Below are 15,673 nucleotides of genomic sequence, written 5' to 3' on the forward strand. Positions count from 1 at the left end.
TGTCCTCACGAGGACCCAGTCCTGCCCACTCTCCCAGCCAGAAGGGGTCAGCTAGTCTGCCCCAGTCCCTCATGCCTCTTCCCAAAACTACCCCTGCCGCCAAAGCGCAGGGCCACCCTTCTCCCCAGGGCACCCACAACCAGGACCAGGGGGCTACAGACAAGAGTTGGCTTTATTCACGGACACGGGGGCAGCTGTGTCACTGGCAGCTGCCCTCGTATTGCACATCCAGCGACGGGGGCGGGGGGATATCCATGCCACGTCACAACACAGTGTCGGCACTACGGGACCTTGGGGGGGGCGCGGGCACCGTCACCACCCAGCAGGCTGGGGAGCGGGCTTAGGCGCCAAAGGGTTCACAAAGGCAAAAGACCCGTCCACCCATAGATAGAGAGATATATATAAAAAAAAATAGTTCCACGATGACCAGAGCAGAACCACAGGGACACGCGTGCAAGCAAAATGTACAGCAGCCCGCGAGCAGGTAAACATGCTTTGTACAGACACAGACACGCCGGGACGCAGCCGGGGTTTATGGCGCTGGGAGGGATACAGAGCGATAAACCCGGGCTTCGTGGACGCACACACGCACGCACGCACACCAGCCCCTGCGGGCAGTGCCCACGGCTCGGGCACGCGCCGGGGCTCGGGGGCTTGGACATGGCGGGTTTTTCTCACTGCTAGACACGGTACGGAGACATGGACACGGTCCCTTGGAACGGAACTGGAGGAAGAACTCGTGAGCGAACGGGGCAGGGGCACCCCTGCTCCTCCCCGGCACGCGGGCACCAGCCGGGGCCGGCTGGGGAGGAGCAGGGGGCTACCGGCGGTTCGTTGTGCTGCTGGTGGAAGAGGCGAGGACGGGGGTCCATTATGCCTCTGGCTCGTATTCCTGGTATTCCTCCTGTGGGGTGGGGAAAGAAAGAGCCGGTGAGAGAGCCCAGGTGGGGCATGGAGCCCCTGTCCCCGCCAGCCCCACACCAGCCTGCCCATGAGGCTGCAGGGCTGCGTGGACAGGGCACCTGGGAGCAGGCAGGCTCCGGGCTTTGCTCTGGACAGCGATGGCGACCAGCGTGCTGAGCGCTGGCAGCCTGTGCCCTCCATGGTGCCCTGCACCCCCCTACCACCCCGTCCCCTCACCTGCGGGGGCTCCTCGTAGTTCTCCCCCTCTGGCTCCAGCAGCGGTTCGACCAGTGGCTCCTCAACAGCCTCCTGGGCCACCTCCTCTGGCTGCGGGTAAACTGGGGGGTCAGTCCCACGCACACAGCCCCCCCATGTAGCACCCACCCTCCGTGCACCTGCCAGACCAGGGGGACCTGGTAGAGACCAGCAACGCACCCGGGATACTGGGGTCTCCACGTGGGGGGCACCAGTGGGGCCCAGTGGGCACCCCAGGCACACACCAGCCAGCCTAGCCGGGAGGTGACAGGCAGGGGTCCATGGGAGCAGGGCCTGGGTACACATGTCCCTGCACCGCTCCCAGCCCCAGCCCCAGACAGGCAATGGGTGCTGGCACTGTGTGGGCCCCGGCGGACTCCAGGTGCTGATGGGGCTGCGGGAGCATCCTGCATCCCTGGCAGGGGAGGGTGGTGCTGGGTAACCCCTCCCCGGGGCTGGCAGAGTGGCTGGCTGGAGGGAAGGGGGGGCAGCCGATCCCCCCGTGCAGCGGCAGTGGTGGCCTCATTTCTTCAGCTGATGCTATTTTGGGCTAAGCTGGAAGCCAACGGCTCATGGGGGCGGTGAGATGCGAACCCGCCGCCCCTCCCCACCCCTCCGCTCCCGCAGCTGTCAGGTCACCTCGCAGCCGCTGGAGCGATGCACCGCCGGCTCCACGCAGCCGGCCGCCATGCAGGATCCCGCGCACGCACACGTCCGCAGCGGCCGCGCACGCAGCCGGCACGCTCGGGGCAGCGACGCCTGCCTGCCCAGGGCACAGGCAGAGCAGATGGGGACCCTCAGGGTCCCTCCCACGGGGCTGGGGAGCAGCCGAGAGGCTCTCCGCCAAGCCTGGGGATGTGCCAGCCTCTCCGTGGGCATGGCAGTGGCCGGGGGGTCTCACCTTCAGGTCCGCAGGGAACTCTTCCTTCTTCACCAGCCCGGTGGCCGCCGCGATGTTGCCAGCGCCTGAGAACGCCGCTTCGCCCAGCTGGGACGCTTGCTCCTTTGCTTTCTCAGCCACTGCAAGAGCCGGGGGTGCCCATCAGTGCCCCCCCGTGCCAGGGAGGGGTGCCCAGCTGCGGCTCCGTGCCCCGCACTGCTCGGGGGGGCTGGTGGGGAGTCGCTGGGCAGGATCAGGCCCCCCCCCTCCCTGCCCAGGCACTGGGGAGGGGAGGGGGCCGGGATGCTGCTCTGCAGCTGGGCAGGGAGTGCGAGCAGCCGCCGCAAATCCTTCTTCGTTGCGGGCCCTGTTATATAAGAGGCTTTAGCCGGGTGACATCAGCCCCTCAATTAGCCTCTGATCTCGTTAGTGCAGCCGCGCTCTCTGGGCCAGAGGGGTACCGCGGTGGGGAGCCAGAGGGGACCATACCTGAGGTGACGCCTTGCACCACGCCTTGGGTTTTACTCCCTGGGGGTAGAAAGAGACAGAGAAGGTGTTAGAGGGGCCAGTGGCCGGGCTCTGCTACGTGCCGCGCCCGGGACCCTGGCAGGGCTCCGCAAGCCAGGGCAGCATCCTGCCTGCACCCCAGCCCGGCCACGCCGAGGCAGCCGGGGGACCGAGCACGTACCTGGCTCCCCGCAGGGCTCCTCCGGCCCCTGCAGGAGCCCAGGCTGGGGCAGCACAGGGACACTGCCACGTGCCAGGCAGGGCAGAGTCCCCGGGGCCCAGCGCCATGCCAGGGCACAGCCAGGCAGGGTGAACGCCAGCTGTGCCGCTGAGCAAAGCCCCCTGCGGGAGCTGGGATGCATACCCAGAGCTGGTGCCAACGCAGCACGGGAAGCCCCACAGCTGGAACAGCCCGGGGCTGGGTGCTGCCGCTGGCCATGCGGACCCTGCCGGGCTCCCTTCAGGCAGAGCAACACCGCCCGCAGATGCCAGGACACCCCATGGGATGGGAGCGGCGTGTCTGCGACAGGGGGAAATGCGGGAGCCGGGCAGCTCCTGCAGGATGGGGCCTCGGGGTGCTCCTTGAGCTGCTGAACCCCCATCCAGAGCACGCACCCCTGGGCAGGGTGGGGGTCCAGGGCAGGCACCCACCAATGCCCGAGGGAACAGCTCTGGGGCCTCAGCGCTCCCGCAGAGCTGACGCCCTCCAGAGCAGGATGGAGCCCCAGCCCTGCACCCTCCCTCCCGCTGCGGGCAGGGGCAGCCTCGGCTCCCTGCCCGAGCAGGCCAACACCACAGCCGGGCACAGAGCCTGCCCGGGAGCTGCCTCCTCCCTGCCAGCGATGTCTTCTAGGACTTGGCCCCGAATGGACCCTGGCCCCGAGGGGCAGCGCAGAGGGACACCCCCCCCCAGCCCCAGGCTGGTGCAGGGGAGATGCCGGCAGAGCCGTGATGTGGGATGCGCTCCAGGGCACGGCCTCGCCGAGGGGGACAAACGTGTCCCCAGTCCCTCCGCTCCGAGCCGGGCACATGCCAGCACCGGGGGTCACCACCTCCATCAGCGTCCCTCTGCGCTCCTGCCTGCCCCCGAGCATCCTCGGCGAGGAGCCGCGGTGCCCCATCCTCCTGCCTGCACAAGTCCTGTGGGCAGGGGGTGGGCAGGCACAGCAGGCACCGGCCCTCTGCCCCGGGGCACCCCGCCGGCAGGGTGGTCGTGGCGGGGAAGGGGCAGGGGCAGACGGGGGCTGGGGGGGGGGGGCGGGAAGGGGGGGGGACGGACGGCAGGGGGATGGGCAGGAGGACGCAAGGGCAAACGCAGGAGCGGGCAAGGGCAGGCAGAGGGGCCCGGCGGGGGCATGCAGGGGACGGGCGGGGATTAGCCGGGGGGCAGGCAGGCCGAGCCGGCCCTTACCGACATAGAGGACCCCCTCCTTGGTCTTCTCGGCGGCCTCGGCCACCCCCTGCTTGGTCTTCTCGGCGGCGGCGACCACCCCCTCCTTGGCCTTGGACAAGCCCTTCATGAACACCTCCATGGCGGCTCTGCGGGGAGAGGCCGCACGGCTTCACCCCGCCCCGGCCCCCCCCGGCCCGGCCCGGCCCGGCCCCGCTCCCGCCCGCCCCGCGCATCCCCCGGCCCCGCCGCGCGGCCGCCCGCCCGCTCCCAGTCCCGCCGCCCGCCCGACCTGGCTCGCTGGCGGCGGGGACGGGCGGGCCGGGCCGGGCCGGGCCGGGCTGCGGCGGGGCGGGCTCAGTGCGGCTGTGCCGGGGCCGCGCCGCGCTGCGCTGCGCCGTGATGCGCGGGGGGGACCGCGCCGCGCCGGGCTGAGCCGTGCCCGGCCGTGCGGAGCCGTGCCCGGCCGCCCCCGCCCCGCACACCGCCCCGCACGGGAGCGGCACCCCGGCCCCTCTGCCGCCCCGGCCCGCGGGCTCCTTCCCCGCACGGCTCGGCACCCCCGGGACGGTCCCATCGCGTCGCACCTTCTCGCCGTCCCCACCCGTCCTGATCCCACCCCACGCTGTCCCCACGCTATCCCGTCCCGGTCCCCAGCACGTCCCATCTCCTCCCGACCTTGATCCCGTCTCGTCCTGATCCCATCCCATGCCCTCCCCTCTACGGGCTGTCCCCATCCCGTCCCGTTCCCGTCCCACCTCCTCCACGTTCTACCCCATCCCATTCTGATCCCATCCCCTCGTCATGTCCTCTTCCCACCTCATCCCACCCCATTCCCATCCCACCCTGGCCCCCCCCATCCAATTCTGATCCCATCCCCTCCCCATCACATCCCACACTGTCCCCATCCCATTCCATTTCTATCCCATGTTGTTCCCATCCCATCCTACCCTGATCCCATCCTCCCCATCACATCCCATCCCCAACCCCATCCCATCCTCCACATCCCCACCCCCCATCCCGATGCTATCCTGCCCCGTCCGTGTACCATCCTGCCCTGCCCCATACCACACCACCTTGATCCCACCCCACTGTCCCCACCTTACACCATCCTACCCCCCTATCCTGATCCCATCCCACTCTGACTCCCTGCCCTCATCCCCCAGCTCCCTGCCCTAGGGGGAGTTCCCCCCATCTCCCTGCTCCCCAAGAAGGGCAGACCTGGCACCCCCTCCCCAGAACACCCTTCTCCCACCCCACCAGCTGCAGCTGGGGTGGCTGCCTCATCCCACCCATCTGTGGGCACTTAAGAGCCAGGGCTGGCTGGGGGGAGCCTGGGCTAGCCAGTATGGCTACTGGGGAACAGGTGAGTCCTCTCCCTGTGGGTTGGGCCTGCCAGCAGAGCCAAGGAAGCCCTGCTGTCCCCTCAGGGCTCCCAGCTGTGGGATCTGTGTCATGGCGTGGAGGTGGCTGGGGGGGGGTCGCAGGCTCCCTGCTGGGGTGGCTGTGGGGCTCCTCGGGGCTGTCCCTCCTTCCCCAGCGCAGGCAAGAGGAGCGGCAGCGCCGGCGGCGAAGGGTTCAGCAGCAAGAGATGCTCCTGGCAGAGAGCCTGGGCAAGCACCCCCTGCAGAACAGGTATGGGAGGCCTGGCAATGGGTAGCCTCTCCCAGCACTGGGAGTGGGGTGCTGGGTCTGGAGGGGGGCTCCAGTGTGGCTGACACCCCCCCCCACCCCCATCTCCCTTCCCTCCCCAGGTGGGCACTGTGGTTCTTCAAGAATGACAAGAGCAAGATGTGGCAGGCAAACCTGCGCCTTGTCACCAAGTTCAGCACTGTGGAGGACTTCTGGGCGTGAGTGTCCCATGGGTGGGCAATGTGCCCCCTCCAGCAAGGTCCTGGAGGGGGTCTGGGCCAGAGGAGGGTGTTGGGGGTCCCTGAGGTACTTCTTCTCACCTGCCTCTGTGTCTTGTCTCTGCCCGGTGCAGGCTGTACAGCCACATCCAGCTCGCCAGCAAGCTGACATCTGGCTGCGACTACTCCCTCTTCAAGGTGTGACACCTCCTCTGCCGCAGTCCCTCCTCAGAGCCCCCTGCAGCACCCAGCATTATGGGGGCCCACTGGGTGCCGGTGGGACAGGCATGCTGCCCTGGCCATAGGGTGGGAGGGGAAGCCTGGCTGGGTGCTCACAGCTCCCCAAGCTGGCTCTGGCCAGGTGCTTGGTGCCCCTGACCATCCCCTTGCCCATCCCTAGGATGGCATCGAGCCCATGTGGGAGGACAGCCAGAACAAGCGTGGTGGGCGCTGGCTCATCACCCTGGCCAAACAGCAGCGGCACACTGAGCTGGACCGTTTCTGGCTGGAGACGGTGAGTGTGGCCCCGCTCGGGCTGGTCTGCAGGGTCCTGGCAGTGGTGTTTCCCCCTGCCACAGCACCGAGCCCCAGTGGGCATTGTCCTGAGCTCCCCTTCTCCTGGCAGCTGCTATGCCTCATTGGGGAGATGTTTGATGAGTACAGCGACGAGGTGTGCGGGGCCGTCATCAACATCCGTGCCAAGGGGGACAAGATTGCCATCTGGACCCGGGAAGCGGAGAACCGGGAAGGAGTCACCCACATCGGGTAATGCAGCTTTGTGGAGGGGGCTGCATGGGGCCAGGTTTGGGGGGAATGGGGTCCCTGGGCAGGGAGCTGGTGGGAGAAGCGATGCTGCCCTGTTCACGCAGCCCCTTCCATCCTCCAGGCGCGTCTACAAGGAGCACCTGGGCTTGTCGCAGAAGGTGGCCATTGGGTACCAGGCCCATGCAGACACGGCCACCAAGAGCAGCTCCCTCACCAAGACCAAGTTTGTAGTGTGACTGCAGGAGCGGGATGCTGCCTGTGGAGTCCCCCTCTCCCATCCCACAATGAATGGCTGCAGCTGAGCACAGTCTGTGTGTCCAGGGCTGGGCCAGGGCTCTGGCACCCTGGGGTGGCTCTTGTTTGGGAGGGGGTCTCCTGGGAGGGGGACAACACGTTGCCGTAACCTGTACCCACCTGCTGGGTGAGCAGGGGTGGGAGCACAGAGATGGCTTTGCCCAGGCATCACTGTGTCCCCCCCCTGCCTCCCCCAGTGCCAGTGTCCCTCTCCCTGGGGCTGCAGGGGTGTCTCTGCTCTGGGGGACCCTGGATAGTCCTCAGGAGTATGCTGGGCTCTGTCCTCCCCTGGCTAAAGCATGGGCACAGCTTGCTGCCCTGCAACCCTGGGTGTGGGAGGGGGTACCAGAGCCCTGCTCCTCTGGGTTGGTTCAGCCCGGGGAGCTGGTCCCCATCTCTCCCAAGCCCCTGCACGCCGGTGGGATGTGGGTCTGCCTGCCTTTTCAGGAAGACTACCTCCCCAGCCAAGGCCTCCCTGACATCCCCCCAGGGTTGGTGCTGGGGCTGCAGCACAGCATCATCCCCATGTTGCCCACCTCAGGCTCTGTTTGCTCACATCCCCTCCCACAGGCACCTCCAGCATAGGGGCTATGAAGCTTATTTGCTTCCCGAGGGTTTATTGGTGCCAGACCTGCAGGTTCACAGCCCCAGCCTATTGACCCCTGGGAGTTTACTGGCTCCTCCTTTCCGTGGCCCATGTCCTCCATGGTCCTTCCTGGCTGTCCTGACCCTGGCTGCAGAGGGGCCCCCTTCCTCCTTTCCCCCCCCCACTCTGCTCCAGCACAGCCCAGCCCACAATCTGTCCTTTAGTCTTTTATTTGTGTTTTTGACTGTTGGGTCTGTCCTCCCTCCCTGTTCAGGTCCTTGAGGTGGAGCTGCCTGCTCACCTCCTGACAGTGCTGCCTGCATTCCTGGCCTCACTGCAGCTTTCCTCCAGGAGGAGCCTCCTCCATCCCCTCAAGGAGCACCTGGGCAGCTCCAGCTCAGCCCAGGCTTGCACCCTGACCAGGGCAGCATGTCCAGCCCATCCGTGCCTCCCTGTGAGCCCAGAGCTGGGGCCACTCATCCCCCACTGCTGTGTGGTGCCTGTGCTGGCTCAGTGCTGCTCTGCCTGCACCTGGGGTTTGCAGAGATCTGGTCCTGCAGAGGACAGACTCTTGACTACATCTCTGCTGTTGCAGTTGGTTGAGGCATGTCCGGCCACAGCTCTGCAGGCAGGCACTGTGGCCGTGGAACCCTGGGCCATTGGCTGCCTGTGGCGCTGCCCTGTGCGGTTTACTGGAGTGTGCTGAGCCCTGCCCTGCTCTGGGACACTGCCATGGCTGCACAGAGCTGTGTCCCTGGGACTCAGCTGCCCTTCTCCAGGGCCACCAGCCCTGCAGCTCCCCTGGGGCAGCTGTGCCAGGGCTCTGCCTGCAGCCTGCCTGCCCTCCGTCACCCCGCATTTTTCCCCTGTGCCAGGCAAGAGATGCTGCCAGAGAGGGGAGGTGGGAGCTCGTCCCTGGTCCACAGCGGGCCAGGCCGTGTCCCCGTGTCCTTGCATCACGTGCTGGCCCTGGGCTGCTTCCCTGCAGAGGTACGAGGGGGGCAGGACCCTGCTGCCCTCCCTCGTAGGGCAACCAGGCTAAGGGTGCTGCAGGCAGCACTGGCCCTACGGCCGGCAGCAGGACCAGGCAGGGAGAGTGGGGAACAGCAGTATGGGGGTGGCCAGCACCCCCAAGCCTGGGGTGCCTGCAGGCGGGGGAGCTGGGGGGGGGGCACTGAAGAGGGGAGGCAGGCAGCAGATCTGCCTGCTACAGCTGGGGCTGGGGGCTGCAGCCTGCCCTGCCCGGCGCCTGCCCGTACGGGCAGCGGGTGCCGCCGGGCCGGCAGCCCGCGTGCTGCCTGCACCGCGGGTCCCTCGCCACGCGATGGAGCCGCTCGCCCGGCCGTGGCCAGCTCCGGCACGGCAGGGCTGGCAGCCTGCCCCGTCTGCAGTGGGGTCCCTCCCTGCCCTGCCTGCAGTGGGGTGGCAGAGCTGGCCCGCCCCCCCCCCCTCCCCGAGTGAGAGGCAGGCAGGGGCCACGCGTGGGGCACGGGTTGTGGGACTGGCAGGGCTGAAGCTGGAGGGGGTGTGGAGGCACGAGGGGTGCGTGGGGTGCTGAGACCCCCATGCAACACGCCATTAGCGGCCCCTGTCTGTGCCCCCCCCCCCCAGCAGTGGCAGTGTAAAGTGGGTGAGGGCCAGGCGCTGCCTGTCCCTCTGCCCCTTCAATCTGCTCCTCTGCCCGGCATGGCCCCCCCATAGCCCCTCACCTGGTTCTGGGGCTGGGCCACGCTGGCACACTGTCCCTGTCCCCTCACCCCCATGCTGGGTGCAGCAAGGGGGCTGTGCTCATGGGGTGCCCTGCTCCCCGCCACACCAGGAGGCCAAGGTTACCTGGGGGGCGTGGGGGGGGGTGGTGGCAGAGGCTGCTGCGCGCTGCCGTGGTTCATTGCCATTCGCATGCAGCCGCGGTGGGATTTCATTTGATTGGAAAAGTAATAGGGGCCATTTATCTCTGTGGCTTTATGGGCTCCTGGCACCCCAGCTGGGCTGGGGGCTGGCAGTGCCCACCTGGAACCCGCCCTTTGGGGACGTGATGGCCTCCATCCTTGGCTCCTGCACCCCAGGGTCCCTGCCTGGGAGGTGGAGGGTGCTGGGATGTGGGGGGCACTCGGGGACTGCCCGGGTGGGCACAGCAGTTGTCAGGAGCCACCCATGGAGGACAGCAGTGCCAGGGCTGCCCCCGGCCTGTCTCACGCCGGGCAGCTGTCCCAGCTGGCAGCCGAGCTGGCAGCCCTGTCAATAATCATAATTAAAAATTAATACTAATCAAAAGGGAGAGGCAGATGGCAGCAGACATGCGGCAGGGCTGCAGGTGGGGGCGGGGGGCACTGGAGACAGGGGGGGCTGGCAAGGACAGGGGTTGGGGGGGGGCCGGGGTGCAGTGGGGTAGGAGACATGGGTCAGGGTGCTGTGGGGTCCAGCAGGGATGGGGGGGTGCAGGGTAAGGGACTCACATGGCAGAGCAGGGATGGGGGATGTGGGGCCGGGGTTGCTGTGGGGCACAGCGGGGATGGGGACAGCAGCACGGTGCTGGGCTGGTGCAGGGATGGGGACCTGTGTCCCCCTCTCTGGGTGGGTGGCGTGGGTTGGTGGTGCTGGGTGCCCGTGCAGGGTCACCTTGCCGGCAGCTGGCATGCAGCCAGGGCCAGGCACTGCCGGCCCGTGCCTCGGCTCGGCAGGCTGCCAGCCCGGCCTCTCCCTGCGCCACCAGCTCTGATGGCTCCAGCAGCAAGGACAGATCCTGCCTCCTGCCCGCGGCACGCGCCTGGTGCCAGGATGGGTGCCTGCACCCATCCTGTTGCAACCAGTGGGTGCTGCAGGGTTAAAATCCTGCAAAATAACTGGGGAATGAGCTGCTGGCTCCATGGCAGGGCGCGTGGGCCGGGGAAGAACAGGCAGCGCTGGCTCACCGTGGGAGTGGGCAGGCAGCGCGGCTGCCGGTGCTGGGGCTGTGCCACACTGTTCCTGTGGTGCCTGCGCCCACCGCCCTGCCCCATCGCCTGTTCCAGGGCCACAGGGATGCTCTGGGCGCTTGCAGGGGGGATGTGGGCACGTAGAGGACCTCCATCGCTGGGTACCGCCAGCATCCCCCGAGCATCCACAGGGGGATGGGCCCCCACGAGGTGCCCCGTGCCCTCCCTGCCCACTTTGCTTGGCCCTGGTAAGGACACAGGCTGAGCTTGCCCTCGATCCAGAATCACCATGCCATGTGAGGAGGGGTACCCGGGCTGAGGGGTACCTACAGCACACCGTTCCCATGACAACCTCCCAGGAGTCAGCAGCCAGTGTGGGAGATGTGGGAGGCGAGGGACCCATGGACCCCTCGATGCTTGGGCTTCTGCGCCTGGCAGGGCACAGCAGCGGGGCTGCACTCATGGGTCTTGCTCCTGGCCTCAGGCTCCCATCCTGTTCCCTGCCTGCTGTCCCTGCAGCATGGGGCAGACAGGCATGGCAGTGCTGGTGCTGCCGGCCCATGCTGGGCTGCTGCCCTCCAACAGCTGGTTTGCACGGGGGGGGGGCATGGAGGGGTCTGCACGGAGGGGAAGGGGTTAAGTGCCTGCAGGGCCGTCCCCAGTGCCAGCAGCAGAGGAGGGGGAGAGGGGGACAGCATCTCCTGCCCTGCGCTGCAGGAAGCCTGTACCTGAGAAGGGTCCCTTGCTGTCACTTCTCATCTGGGTAGCAAGCAGGCTCCTGCAGCACGGCTGAGTGCTCTCCTTCCCCACAGGGACGGGCTGGCACTTCCCGCTTGGCAGAGGCAAGCGAGGGGAGCGGGCGGGGTGGGATGGGGACAGGGATGGGGATGGGGACAGGAGCTGTGTGACCACAGACCTGCAGGCATTGCTGCAGCACGGTGCTGCGGCAGGCTGCAGGCAGAGCCCCGCCGCAGGCAGAGCTGTCCCTGCCACCCTGCCCTGTGCCACCCTGGCCACCAACCACCCCTTTGGGGTTTGCTCCACTGGCCCCATGCCATAGCCTGGGTGCCCCCCAGCTGGCTGGCACGTACCCACAGGGCCTTGTCCCCCACCAGGCACCATGCCCCATGCCCATGCTGTCCCCGAGCCTCTGGCACGGGCACAGCACAGCCCCTGCCCACAGCCCCATCTCTCAGCTCCCCCAGCTGATGCCACCAGCTCTGAGGCACCAGCCTGCACCTCTCTCGACACAGATGCATCCCAACAGCTGGGAAAGGGGGGGGCTCCATTAGCACCCCCACATCCTCCCAGCATGGCACAGGGACCAGCCACTCTCCTGGCTCGGGGGGAGCAGCTGCCAGCCCCGGGGCTGCCAGGGCACACGGCGGGCAGTGCCACCGGCGCCTGTCCTTTCCCTCCTGGCCCTGTGCACCCTGGTGTCCCCTTGCAAGGGCCTGGTGATGCTGCAGCCCAGAGCCACCACCCCTACCAGCACCCAGAAGCAGGGCTGGGGGGCTGTCAGGCTCCCTGCCCGGCTCCCTGCCCGGCTCCCTGCCCGGCTCCCTGCCCGGCTCCCTGCCCGGCTCCCTGCCTGCCCACCTCAGCACCACGTCTCTGGCTGGGAGGCCTGGTGTTTCCCAGGCGGTCGATTCGCCCATCGATCCTGCGCAGCTCCGCCGGCTGCTCTCCCACCGCCCTGCTAATTAATTGGTGCTGCTGCTGCTGTAGGAGCGCCTGGGCTGCCTGCACCCTGCCCTGCCTGTGAGCTCACGGCCCTTGCCCCACACGTAGCCTGGAGGCCCCACGGGAGCTGGCACCCACCTCGGACCCACACCTGACCCACCTGCACCATAGTTGGGGGGGGTCTCTGTCAGGCTGGGGAGGGGGCTGGCAGGCCCTGGGCTGCAGCAAGGGGCAGCACATGGCCACTTTCAGCCCCACCGGCTGCCCGTGTCCAGGACACCCTCCCGCTGCTCGCAGCCGTGCCCGCCGCAGCCTGCCCCAGCCCCCAGGCAGGCGGGGGGACAGGGACGGGGACAAGGATGCTGCCTTTGTGCCGGGCTGTAATGAGATTTCTGCTTGGCTGCCTGGATAGAAAATCCCAGCCAGGGGATGTGAAAAGCCTCTCCGAGCCCTGGCAGCCTCCTGCTCCTGCCCAGCCTGGGGCATGTGGAGATGCCCCTGCCCCAGCACCCACAGTGCAGCCGGGGCGGGGGGAACCGGCACCAGCTCCAGCCAGGAACACCCGCTGCGCTGGCTGGCACGGGGCGCCCATGGGATGTGCAGGCCAGCGGCTTCGCTCCTATTCACCCCACTCCCCCCTGTCCCAGCCCCACACTGCCACTGGTGCAGCCACCTCACACCCGGACTGGGGGTGCAGGCACACCCCTGAGGACCCCAGGCTGCGTGCCACCACCGTGCCCACCCTCCCGCCTGCCCGGGCACAGGCACCAGCACCCTAGTGCTGCTGGTCCCCTACTCTCTCTGGTGAGGTCCTGGCACCATGGCACCACATCCGCAGGACCCACGTGTGCAGGGTGGCACCGCGCTGTGCCCCAGCCCCTCCAGCCACCCCGTTTTTCCCCATGGCAGCAGCAAATCCGTCTCCTTAAAAAGTGGGGAGTGGCTTTGCGGGCGCTGGGGGCTGTGAGGAGCAGGCTGTGCCAGGATGGGCTTTGCTGCGCGTCAGTAGAGCCCTTCCCACTCCCAGCGCCGTGTGCCATTAATCTACTCTTGCAAATGGCTAATTTTGAAAATCCTCTTATCAGAATTAGGTCCTCAACATCCATATTTATTTACTTTCCGTTTTCATAATCTTTGTGTTCCTCGTGTGGCTGGGGTTGTTCTCACTGGCTCCGTTTCCAAGCATCCCCGTGCAGGATCAGGCCTGCAATGTCCCACACTGTGCCATGCCGTCCCATGCCGTACTGTGCCATGCGCTGGCATATGTCCCTCACACAGCACATGTGTTCCTCACACCCTTGGCTCTGCCATCAACACCAGCAGTGCCAGTGCCCACTCCCCGCCGGAGCACCCTCCTGGCCCCAGCACCCCGCACAGCCCCGTCCCTGTCCGGCGCCGGGGGCCCGGCCGCATCCTGCTCGTTAGGCCATGCATTATACATTGTTTATTCGTCAGCACCTTCCCTGTTTGTAACTCAATTAGGCAGACGGCGGTTTTGCTAATACAATGGTGTTTAATATTCGACTTCCTTAAATACCACAAATGGATGGGGAGGCAGTGCACGGGTGATCCATTATACATGAGCTCAAATACCTATTTAAATATTTGATGGCAGTTTAGAAAATCTTGGGGCTGGCCTTGCCTGTGGCTGCTGGGGCCGGGCAGGAGGTTGGGCATGGATGGCACAGGCAGGGGCTCTGCCAGGCCCGGCGGTAGATGGTCCTGGGTCCCTCGCCTCGGCTGGCCCGGCTGGCCATGAGGCCTGGGGCGCATGGTGAGGGGGGAGCAGTGCCAGGGCGGTGACGTCCCCAGGGAGGTGGCAGCCGCAGCCCACGGGGCCCGGGTACCACTGCTCGCCTACTACACCTCCACCCCAACCCAGTTTCTTTCAGGAGAAAGCCCTGGCACAATGGCTGTAGCACGTGGCTGAACCACGACCGCAGCGCACTGGAGAAGAGAATTAATTTTCAATTCCATCTTAATTACTCTGAGTAATAATCCATTTACAGCACCCGGTGGGGCCGGTGCTTCCGGCATCCCCCCGGGGCTGCGGTGGTCGCAGGACACCCAGGTGCTGAGCATGCTGCCTTGGGGGCACTGGGCCAGCCAGACACTGCACTCCTCTCCTCAGAGCCCCTGAGTCCCACAGCTCCCCACATGTGTGGCCCCTCATGCCACCCCTGGCAGGTGGTCAGGGGTCCCGGGTGCCCCTATGGGCACGAGCCAGGCTGGCACAGCTCCTTGGCGGGCAAGGCTTAGGGCTCTGGCAGCTGCGGAGCAGGATCCAGCTCATCCATCCCCTCGGCTCGTCCTCAGCAAGAGGGAGAGCGAGCGGAATTGGAAGTGATCTCCCCAATCTGTATTAATTAGAGTCTATTAATTCGTCAGTGCGCCCTGCCACTTCCCCACTGACGGTCTGGCCATGCCGGCCCGCGGTGCAGGAAGGAAGCATAGGGTAATGCCGCGCAGCCTCGGCACGGCACCCGCGTGGCACCACATGTCACGAGCACATGGCGAGGGAACTGGGCGAAGCCAAGGCAGGACCGGGAACCATTGGCACTCCTGGGCAGGTGGTGGGGCAGGGAGGGTGCGGTGAGCGCCTGGGTGGTGGGAGTGTTGTTGCTGGCACCACCGGCGCAGCGCCAAAAGCGGGAGCTGGAAGCCGTCCCGGGAAGAGCAACGCAAGGAGCAGATGGGGCTGGCACCGCACCGGGGGCCCCGAGCCCCGTCCCCGCCGCGCTGCCCCAGGGCGGCACCATGCTGGGTGCCCTGCATAGGTGCCATCCGTGCCGGGTACTCCCGCCTCGCCCTGCCCCACCGCCTGGCTGGGGGGTCCGGCCGCTGCAGGAGCCTGGGCTGCGGGTCCTGGCGCTGTGGGGGAGCTCGCCCTGGTTCCCATGGCAGCCCCCCCCAGGAGCTCACGTGAGGCGCAGTGAATTCAGCAGGAGCAGATGGAGCGTCGAGGAGTAAAAACATCCTGTTTCCATGCAAATGCCATCAGTCATAACGAGCCAGCCTGAAGGAGGGTGGTTATTGCCACACTGGGGCTCTGCCCATGGGGCACCAGGGGTCTCCTCTGGGGGCTGGCCCCCACCAGTGTCCGTGCAGGATGTGCTGGGGCTCGGGGCACTGCCTGAGGCAGCATGGCGGGACAGGAGCGGGCACCCATGGGTGCCGCCCTGCGTGCGCTGCCCTGCCTGCGCACATGGCCGGTGCATGACCGTCTTGGCAGGGGAGGTCCCTGGCAAGGGGTGTGATGGTGGGAGATGGCTCTGGCCTCACCCCGGGGCTGGGTTGGCGGTGACCTCGGCTCTGCCCGGCACCACCAGCGCTGCGCCGGGGCGGATGGAGGCTGTGGCACAGCCGGTGCCACCCAGGAGAGCCGTGCTGGCTTCATACCCACTTCAGCTCTTGAAGGTGTTGGAGCAGTTGTTAATTGTTCCTGGAGCTGCTAATGAAATTATCGCTGCGCGGTGCTGGGAGCCACTGCCTGGCCCTGCCCCTGCCCGGCCCCCGCTGCTGGGAACAGGGGCGGCTCGGCACCGCCGCTGCAGGCTCTGGCTCCCACAGGGTTCCGCGAGCACCTCGGGCACCCCAATGCAGCTTCACCCCCCTTCGCCCCTTGCCCACACTGCAATCTGCTCG

General features: G+C 67.1%; 2 protein-coding genes across 3 annotated transcripts; one reads left to right on the plus strand and one right to left on the minus strand.

Annotated features, from left to right (window-relative positions):
• Positions 1 to 154: 154 nt before the first annotated feature.
• On the minus strand, positions 155 to 4,359 carry SNCB (synuclein beta). Its single transcript, XM_052772003.1, has 6 exons — positions 4,228 to 4,359; positions 3,957 to 4,084; positions 2,528 to 2,566; positions 2,060 to 2,178; positions 1,141 to 1,230; positions 155 to 904 (listed from the first exon to the last, which is right to left on the minus strand). The coding sequence occupies exons 2-6, from the start codon at positions 4,075 to 4,077 to the stop codon at positions 872 to 874; spliced, it is 402 nt and encodes a 133-aa protein (XP_052627963.1). The 5' UTR covers positions 4,078 to 4,084; positions 4,228 to 4,359; the 3' UTR covers positions 155 to 871.
• Positions 4,360 to 4,601: 242 nt separating this feature from the next.
• EIF4E1B (eukaryotic translation initiation factor 4E family member 1B) lies at positions 4,602 to 6,879 on the plus strand. 2 transcript variants are annotated; one of them, XM_052772006.1, is made up of 7 exons: positions 4,602 to 5,301; positions 5,476 to 5,570; positions 5,690 to 5,785; positions 5,920 to 5,983; positions 6,186 to 6,299; positions 6,411 to 6,550; positions 6,672 to 6,878. In XM_052772006.1, exons 1-7 carry the CDS (start codon positions 5,284 to 5,286, stop codon positions 6,784 to 6,786), a joined length of 642 nt encoding a protein of 213 aa, XP_052627966.1. In that variant the 5' UTR covers positions 4,602 to 5,283; the 3' UTR covers positions 6,787 to 6,878. The 2 variants fall into 2 exon arrangements, with proteins under 2 accessions (XP_052627966.1, XP_052627965.1); XM_052772005.1 differs by having other exon boundaries at positions 6,186 to 6,550; positions 6,672 to 6,879.
• Positions 6,880 to 15,673: the final 8,794 nt, after the last annotated feature.

The sequence above is a fragment of the Harpia harpyja genome, chromosome 20 (genome assembly GCF_026419915.1).
Source record: "Harpia harpyja isolate bHarHar1 chromosome 20, bHarHar1 primary haplotype, whole genome shotgun sequence".
In the NCBI taxonomy this organism is placed as follows: Eukaryota; Metazoa; Chordata; class Aves; order Accipitriformes; family Accipitridae; genus Harpia; species Harpia harpyja.

Coding starts and splice junctions, on each gene's coding strand:
- SNCB (XM_052772003.1), bottom strand. CDS start 4,077: ATGGAGGTGTTCATGAAGGGCTTGTCCAAGGCCAAGGAGGGGGTGGTC. Junction 2,567..3,956: donor GGAGGGGGTCCTCTATGTCG/GTAAGGGCCGGC, acceptor TTCTACCCCCAG/GGAGTAAAACCCAAGGCGTG. Junction 1,231..2,059: donor AGTTCCCTGCGGACCTGAAG/GTGAGACCCCCC, acceptor GTTTACCCGCAG/CCAGAGGAGGTGGCCCAGGA.
- EIF4E1B (XM_052772005.1), top strand. Junction 5,786..5,919: donor ACTGTGGAGGACTTCTGGGC/GTGAGTGTCCCA, acceptor TGCCCGGTGCAG/GCTGTACAGCCACATCCAGC. Junction 5,984..6,185: donor GCGACTACTCCCTCTTCAAG/GTGTGACACCTC, acceptor GCCCATCCCTAG/GATGGCATCGAGCCCATGTG.